Source organism: Temnothorax longispinosus, unplaced genomic scaffold (assembly GCF_030848805.1).
Source record: "Temnothorax longispinosus isolate EJ_2023e unplaced genomic scaffold, Tlon_JGU_v1 HiC_scaffold_353, whole genome shotgun sequence".
NCBI classification, from domain to species: Eukaryota; Metazoa; Arthropoda; class Insecta; order Hymenoptera; family Formicidae; genus Temnothorax; species Temnothorax longispinosus.
The window spans coordinates 1-9,036 of record NW_027270180.1 but is presented as its reverse complement, the minus strand read 5'-3'; the positions used below and the strand labels follow the sequence as shown (position 1 = coordinate 9,036).

At 45.3% G+C, this 9,036-nt stretch overlaps 2 protein-coding genes across 2 annotated transcripts; one reads left to right on the top strand and one right to left on the bottom strand.

Moving 5' to 3' along the window:
- Nucleotides 1-5,065: 5,065 nt before the first annotated feature.
- LOC139824400 (uncharacterized) lies at nt 5,066-6,295 on the bottom strand. The gene is made up of 2 exons (XM_071796933.1): nt 6,093-6,295; nt 5,066-6,005 (listed from the first exon to the last, which is right to left on the bottom strand). Exons 1-2 carry the CDS (start codon nt 6,293-6,295, stop codon nt 5,447-5,449), a joined length of 762 nt encoding a protein of 253 aa, XP_071653034.1. The 3' UTR covers nt 5,066-5,446.
- Nucleotides 6,296-6,754: 459 nt separating this feature from the next.
- Nucleotides 6,755-9,030, top strand: LOC139824399 (uncharacterized). Its single transcript, XM_071796932.1, has 2 exons — nt 6,755-6,794; nt 6,987-9,030. The coding sequence occupies exons 1-2, from the start codon at nt 6,755-6,757 to the stop codon at nt 8,123-8,125; spliced, it is 1,179 nt and encodes a 392-aa protein (XP_071653033.1). The 3' UTR covers nt 8,126-9,030.
- The last annotated feature ends 6 nt before the right edge of the window (nt 9,031-9,036 follow it).

Sequence of the window (9,036 nt, the reverse complement as noted above, 5' to 3'; positions counted from 1 at the left end):
TCTTGCGTGGATTTTATGATAAAATTCGATTATTGATTGCGAATTATTAGCCTACGCTTTGGATACTATTGTGTATAATGCGCTACATGATAAATAATATATATAATATGATTAAAAAAGTTTTAATTATTTTTCCTCGTCATTTACCGTTCATCCCATTTCCTGTCATAAAGCTGTCTTCTGTCATAAAGCTGAGAACGCGAACGGGGGCCGGGAGCGAGAGGGATCGCGGGCGAGAGAAAGAGACCGCGCGAACGAGAAGACTCGCGCAAACGGGGGGACGGGGGCGCGAGACACCGCGCGAACGAGAAGACGAACGGGGGACGGGGGAGAAACATTTACGAGGGAGAGATAACGCGAGCCGTGTGACGTCACGCGGACTCCGCGGCGCGGCGAAACGCGAACGCGGGTCCCCTCGCCCCGCGGCGCCCGAAAACGCGGATCCCCTCGCCCCGCGGCGCGGCGCCAGAAAACGCGGACCGCCTCGCCCCGCGGCGCCCGAAACACGCGGTTTCCCCTCCCCCTCCCCCGCGGCGCCCGAAACGCGGTTCCCCCCTTCCCCTCCCCCGCGGCGCCCGAAACACGCGGTTCCCCTCTCCTCCTCCCCCGCGGCGCCCGAAACGCGGTTCCCCCCCTCCACCTCCCCGCGGCGCCCGAAACGCGGTTCCCCCCTCCCCCTACCCGCGGTTCCCCCCGCCCCTCACCACCCCTCAGATCCCATGGCCTAGAACCGGCCTAGCTTACCTACTATTAACCATTCTTTTATTGTTACAGTGGACTCGCCTTCGGCTCGTGCGTCCACTCCGCACTCGTGTCCAATTTTCAACTTCCCGCACTTGTTACACAAATAACTATTGTTTGTTATCACAATTTTAAGAATAAACATTTTTTATGTGTAATTCCATATATAACTATTTATTATTCATTTTCCCCGCTTTCTTCACTAATATTAATATTATTTAACTAGCTGGCTACCCGGGCTTCGCCCCGGAGAACATATGTAATAAGTAAAATATGTAAGACACGCAAATAGTCTCTCTCTCTCTCCCTCTCTTTCTCCCTCTCCCTCTCTCCCTCTCTCTCTCTCTTCCTCTCTCTCCCTCCCTCTCCCTCTCTCTCCCATTCTCTCTCTCTCTCTCTCCCTCTCTCCCTCTCTCTCTCTCTCTCTTTCTCTCTCTTCCTCTCTCTCTCCTTCTCTCTCTTCCTCTCTCCCTCTCTCTCTCCCTCTCCCTCTCCCTCTCTTTCTCTCTCTCCTCATAATAATTTAAATAATAATATTTATTAAATTATATTAAATTTTTTTCAAGTTATTAAAATATTAAGAAAAACTTTTTTAATATTAAAATTAAGTAGTTATTGTAATAAAATAATTAAAATATTAAAAATTAAATATCGCGACGTTGGCGAAGAAAAAATATGCGATTGTGAGCAAAAACGCGAATAGAGATGCAAATGATGGAGAAGGCGAACGCGAAGAGGACACCCGAGAGAAATAGGCGAGTGTAAGAGAAGACGTGAAAACGGATGACACACAGGTAAGAAGGTGAGTAGGAAGGGTAAGCCTGAGAGAATGTGAACATTGGTGTGAGCGAGAAAGAGAGAAATAATGTGAAGATCTGGTATAAATGCAATTGCGAGCAAAGAGAACGAAAATGCTCGAGTGGGAGAGAGAGAGAAGTTGCGGGCGAGAGAGAGAACGCGAGTGAGGGAGAGAGAACATCCGCGAAGGAGAGATAACGCGAACGGAGAACGGGAGCGAGAGAAACCGCGCGCGAGAGAAAGAGAACGCGAGCGGGCACGCGCTGTGTGATGTCATGCGGACCCCCCTTCACCACGGACCGACGCGGCCGTTGCACGCGGACCCCTCCTCCCCGCGGCGTCCAAAAACGCGAACGCGGTTCCTCCTCTCCCCGCGGACCTTTCTACGCAGATTCCCCCTTCCCCGCGGACCCCTCTACGCAGATCGTACGCGATACCCCCCTCTCCCCGCGAACCCCTTGCGGATCATACCCCCTCTCCCCGCGGACCCCTCGTCTAACAAGTAACACTACCCAAGTGTAAATCGCCGATTTGGATAATTTTTTAATATGTTTTAGTAGACGTAAAAATAAGACATACGTATTTTTTTTTTATCGGCGGAAAACCATATTTAGGGTTTGAAACACGCCTTTGAATTTATGGGTATCGATTTAATTGTTTTGTATATAAGGATTCAGTATTTTCGGCCCGAATCAAATAAAATAGTTGCAGGATTATGCATTACATCTTGCTTTCGTTGGTTGGATTGTCGATTACATCTTGCCTTTGCTGGGTGGATTGTCGATTACATCTTGCCTTTGCTGGCTGGATTATGCATTACATCTTGCCTTCGTTGGTTGGATTATTACAACTTGCCTTTGTTGGCTGTATTGTCGATTACATCTTGCCTTTGTTGGCTGGATTGTCGATTACATCTTGCCTTTGTTGGCTGGATTATGCATTACATCTTGCCTTCGTTGGTTGGATTATTACATCTTGCCTTTGTTGGATATATTGGATCCGCCATTTTGAATTTTTAAAATCTGACTTCAATTTCGTAATCAGCGACTCCAAAAACCCCCGAGTAACGAGTTTCAAGTGAATCCGATAAATTTAAGAAAAATCAGTCCGCCATATTAGATCCGCCATTTTGAATTTTTAAAATCTGACTTTAGATTCGTAATCAGCGACCCCAAAAACCCCCGAGTAACGAGTTTCAAGTGAATCCGATGAATTTAAGAAAAATCAGTCCGCCATATTGGATCCGCCATTTTGAATTTTTAAAATCTGACTTCAGATTCGTAATCAACAGCCAAAAATTTAAAAAAAACTATTTCGGCTGAATTTTTTGGGCATTATTATTGGAGTATAAATGTGAAGCTGCTATATTTTCTGATTGGATATGGTCAACTTTGACCCCCTATATTTCTTAAACGGGGCGTATGCTCCTCTTGAAATTTTGCAGGGATTATTGGGTCATCATAAGTAACCATTTGGCATTCAAAAATCGAGGTACCGAAAACGGACATTTTTTGCCGATGCTCTAAATGTTACGTAAGAAATTCGATAAAAGGGTGGTCACCCTTAAATCCTCAAACAGTCTCACTTTTGTTTTGGATGCGAGTGATATATTTTTTTCAAAATTTTTGAATAAAATTTGCAATTATCTGGGCATTTTTTAAATTTTTGTTTCAAATACAGGGGGTGGTTTACCCCTAAAAATGATCGAACCGAGTCGAAAATTTTTCATTTTTCATATCTCTTGATAATGCAACTATTTTATTTGATTCGGGCCGAAAATACTGAATTCTTATATACAAAACAATTAAATCGATACCCATAAATTCAAAGGGGTGTTTCACACCCTAAATATGGTTTTCCGCCGATAAAAAAAAAATACGTATGTCTTATTTTTACGTCTACTAAAACATATTAAAAAATTATCCAAATCGGCGATTTACACTTGGGTAGTGTTACTTGTTAGACGAGGGGTCCGCGGGGAGAGGGGGTATGATCCGCAAGGGGTTCGCGGGGAGAGGGGGGTATCGCGTACGATCTGCGTAGAGGGGTCCGCGGGGAAGGGGGAATCTGCGTAGAAAGGTCCGCGGGGAGAGGAGGAACCGCGTTCGCGTTTTTGGACGCCGCGCGGAGGAGGGGTCCGCGTGCAACGGCCGCGTCGGTCCGTGGTGAAGGGGGGTCCGCATGACATCACACAGCGCGTGCCCGCTCGCGTTCTCTTTCTCTCGCGCGCGGTTTCTCTCGCTCCCGTTCTCCGTTCGCGTTATCTCTCCTTCGCGGATGTTCTCTCTCCCTCACTCGCGTTCTCTCTCTCGCCCGCAACTTCTCTCTCTCTCCCACTCGAGCATTTTCGTTCTCTTTGCTCGCAATTGCATTTATACCAGATCTTCACATTATTTCTCTCTTTCTCGCTCACACCAATGTTCACATTCTCTCAGGCTTACCCTTCCTACTCACCTTCTTACCTGTGTGTCATCCGTTTTCACGTCTTCTCTTACACTCGCCTATTTCTCTCGGGTGTCCTCTTCGCGTTCGCCTTCTCCATCATTTGCATCTCTATTCGCGTTTTTGCTCACAATCGCATATTTTTTCTTCGCCAACGTCGCGATATTTAATTTTTAATATTTTAATTATTTTATTACAATAACTACTTAATTTTAATATTAAAAAAGTTTTTCTTAATATTTTAATAACTTGAAAAAAATTTAATATAATTTAATAAATATTATTATTTAAATTATTATGAGGAGAGAGAGAAAGAGAGGGAGAGGGAGAGGGAGAGAGAGAGGGAGAGAGGAAGAGAGAGAAGGAGAGAGAGAGGAAGAGAGAGAAGAGAGAGAGAGAGAGAGAGAGAGGGAGAGAGGAGAGAGAGAGGGAGAGAGAGGGAGAGAGAGGGAGAGAGAGGGAGAGGGAGGAGAGAGAGGAGAGAGGGAGAGAGGGAGAGGGAGAAAAAGAGAGGGAGAGAGAGAGAGACTATTTGCGTGTCTTACATATTTTACTTATTACATATGTTTTCCGGGGCGAAGCCCGGGTAGCCAGCTAGTTAAATAATATTAATATTAGTGAAGAAAGCGGGGAAAATGAATAATAAATAGTTATATATGGAATTACACATAAAAAATGTTTATTCTTAAAATTGTGATAACAAACAATAGTTATTTGTGTAACAAGTGCGGGAAGTTGAAAATTGGACACGAGTGCGGAGTGGACGCACGAGCCGAAGGCGAGTCCACTGTAACAATAAAAGAATGGTTAATAGTAGGTAAGCTAGGCCGGTTCTAGGCCATGGGATCTGAGGGGTGGTGAGGGGCGGGGGGAACCGCGGGTAGGGGGAGGGGGGAACCGCGTTTCGGGCGCCGCGGGGAGGGGGAGGGGGGGAACCGCGTTTCGGGCGCCGCGGGGGAGGAGGAGAGGGGAACCGCGTGTTTCGGGCGCCGCGGGGGAGGGGAAGGGGGGAACCGCGTTTCGGGCGTTGCGGGGGAGGGGGAGGGGAAACCGCGTGTTTCGGGCGCCACGGGGCGAGGCGGTCCGCGTTTTTTGGCGCCGCGCCGCGGGGCGAGGGGATCCGCGTTTTCGGGCGCCGCGGGGCGAGGGGACCCGCGTTCGCGTTTCGCCGCGCCGCGGAGTCCGCGTGACGTCACACGGCTCGCGTTATCTCTCCCTCGTAAATGTTTCTCCCCCGTCCCCCGTTCGTCTTCTCGTTCGCGCGGTGTCTCGCGCCCCCGTCCCCCCGTTTGCGCGAGTCTTCTCGTTCGCGCGGTCTCTTTCTCTCGCCCGCGATCCCTCTCGCTCCCGGCCCCCGTTCGCGTTCTCAGCTTTATGACAGAAGACAGCTTTATGACAGGAAATGGGATGAACGGTAAATGACGAGGAAAAATAATTAAAACTTTTTTAATCATATTATATATATTTATTTATCATGTAGCGCATTATACACAATAGTATCTAAAGCGTAGGCTAATAATTCGCAATCAATAATCGAATTTTTATCATAAAATCCACGCAAGATTGTAACTGCGTTACATTTATCGGTGATACAATTTTGACGTAAAATTGTTACAAACTGTTTGAATTTTTCACTTATGCCGTGAACATTTTGACATAGTTGAAAATACACATTCTCGACGCAATGTTCTAGTTCGAACAGGAAGAGTACAGTTGACGGTTTCATGTACAAGCTGGTACCGCACGACGTCAATTTTACAATATCTGCGTCACGTATTTTAACAAGCTCCAGATCTCGAAACGTTAGCGATGATGGTGCCGATGACTGCACGAGTCGCTGTATATCTGCACGTTTTTCGATGAATGTCACCCACGTTGCATGTAGCAGAATTATCCGATTGCCTCGGTTATCGCCAATAAGTATATCCGCAGAGGACATAGGTCCCGCGTTGATTCCAACATCCAAAAATTTATACGCTGTTGATGTCAAGGCAAATCTTCTTCCCAAAATACGTGGCGTGTAGCGGGTTTATCAAAACTGAAAAAATACAATTATATGTTTATAAAAGTTTTTTTTTGCACAAGTATATATGAAAATTAGCGGTACTTACTCATTGTGCTGTTTCTCACACGTTTCGTCCTGAATCGGAACGTAGTAGTTCGCACCATGAGTGTTCATCGTATCTGGAGGCTGTTTGCGACGTACTCGAACCGTATCGAACTCTCGACTGCGCTCTAGAATCCTCGTAGACCATTTATACATACCCAAAACTGCAAATCTTGCAAAAATAGCGCCAATGTACGGCTGCTGCATGGTGACAACCACCACAATCCACATATACGTTAAATGTGATATCTTTGTCAAGAACATTCGTGATGAGATCACCTCATCGGGCATCAAATATGATTTCTTTTCAAGAGCATACGTGTCTCGCGATGATTTCATCGAACACGTGCAAAACTGCAAATTTTGCAATTTCGCATAAGTCAATGGAGCGTTATTGTTTTGAAGAACATGTCGCAACGTGTCTCGCGATGATTTTATCGAACGCGTGCAAAACTGCAAATTTTGCAATTTCGCATAAATCAATGGAGCGTTATTGTTTTGAAGAACCTGTCGCGACGTGTCTTGCGATGATTTTATCGAACACGTGCAAAACTGCAAATTTTGCAATTTTGCATAAGTCAATGGAGCGTTATTGTTTTTAAGAACATGTCGCGACGTGTCTCGCGATGATTTCATCGAACACGTGCAAAACTGCAAATAGCGCCGATGTACGGCCGCTGCATTGATACAGATCAAATCACCAAAAGTCAATGGCGCGTTTTCGTGAACGTACGTGTCTCGCAATGATTTCATCGAACACATGCAAAACTGCAAATAGCGCCGATGTACGGCTGCTGAGATGAAATTAGATATGATAAGCAAACGATGCATCATTAGTAGAATATAAAATGACGAATCTAGGGGATACGCTCAATAGTCGAGAACTGGAAGTCGTGAGTGCAACAAATAGCGTTAGCAAGAGGATCGTGTAATAACATCGAGCAAGAGTTGTTAAAGCAATCCACCCTGTTAAATTCGAGGGAAGACTTTGCCGCGTGGGAGCAACGATGCGACGAGTTTATCGAATCGTTGGAAGAACAAAGCCGAATTAAACGGCCACGATTATCAATCGATCAGTCATCGATCGGTCTCAAACAGTCATTGGTCGCTTGTATCGCAAGACTCGAAGGTTTGAAAGACTTGGTACGTCAACGTTTCGTGCATGTGGGTGCTGGATACAGTGCGAGTGAGACAGGACTCAGATGGCGCGAGATAGATACGGCTTTTAAAAGTCGTATATTGACTGGTGCGGTGATAAATTCCAAACACATCGACCCTCGTCAATTTCTCAAAAATGCGGGAGAAATTGTATTCAGTCATGTGCGGAACGTCATGCAACGACATGACAATGTAAAAATATACACAATGTTTAATGGTGAATTTGTTGCGGGTGACAAACGCGCAAATAAAAGTATCGCAACGAGAAGCTATGAACTTTTTCGTGAGTCTGATCTGTGTGAGTGGTACAAGCGACACGTTATCGAGCCTACCTTAGCAAAGCTGGAGGAATTCCAGGAACGTGATAGCGGATGGGCGTTGTCGCGTATACTCAATTTAATGGTAAATGTGAACAAATACAATCCGTTGCACGCGGGGTGTTTTGTGGAAATACCGCAAGAAATTAAAAAGAAGAAGGCGGTGATAAACGTGCGATCAATGGACAATGCATGTTTCGCATGGTCAGTGGTGGCTGCTCTGTATCCAGTTGAGGAACACACATATCGGAAATCGTCGTATCCTCATTACACGTCGGTGCTAGATCTTACGGACATTGAGTTTCCAATGACGTTGGATCAAATTAAAAATTTTGAAAATCACAACAACATCTCCATCAACGTGTACAGCATCGAGAAAAAAAACAAGGAACTTGCAATCCTACCAATACGTGTTACTGACCGAAAGATGGGCAGACACGTAAATCTGCTGTACGTGCATGATGACAACGTGGGACATTTTGCATGGATCAAGAACCTATCCCGCCTCGTGAGCTCGCAAATCAGTAAAAAAGAGCACAGGAAATACTTTTGCGATCGGTAAGTACCTATAGTTCTTTTAATATTGGGTGTACAACTTAGTTCGGTCCGTTTTCAAAAGATGACTGTAACAGTAAGTGGTGGTCGAAATAAATAGATCGTAGACGTCATACAATAAGCTCAGGCATTTGTAAACATAACGCCATCGAAATATTAGTCGATTTGTGTCTGCATCATAAAGTTATTCTCGATTGAAAATGTCAGCTTACGAGCCAAATTCTCGTCATTCGCGGGAGGTTTTAATTTTCTGCTTCAATATGAAAAAATCTTTGGCTGAGGCTCATCAAATGCTCTCATATACGTATGGTGAGGCCGCAATTAGTGAAAGAACGTGCCGAGAGTGGTTTCAACGCTTCAAGAACGATGATTTTGACGTCGAAGACCGGCATGGCGGTGGAAGAGAGAAGGTTTTCGAAGATGCAGAATTGAAGGCATTACTTGATCAAGACTCGTGTCAAACGCAAGAAGAATTGGCAGGATCATTGGGAGTGACTCAACAAGCCATTTCAACAACGATAGACACGATAAAGTGATTTTGGTGCATGACAATGCTCGCCCCCATGTCGCAAAGCCCGTCAAAACATATTGGAAACGTTGAAATGGGAAGTCCTACCCCACCCGCTGTATTCACCAGACATTGCTCCCTCTGATTACCATTTATTTCGATCGATGGCGCACGGCCTGTCTGAGCAGCACTTCACATCATATGAGGATATCAAAAATTGGGTCGATTTGTGGAAGCCTCAAAGGATGAAGCGTTCTTCCGACGCGGTATCCATATACTGCCAGAAAGATGGGAAAAAGTAGTGGCTAGCAATAGACAATACTTTGAATAAAACCGTACGTACCGTTCTTTCACAATAAATGCGTTTTTCAAGCAAAAAAACGGACCGAATTAAGTTGTACACCCAATAA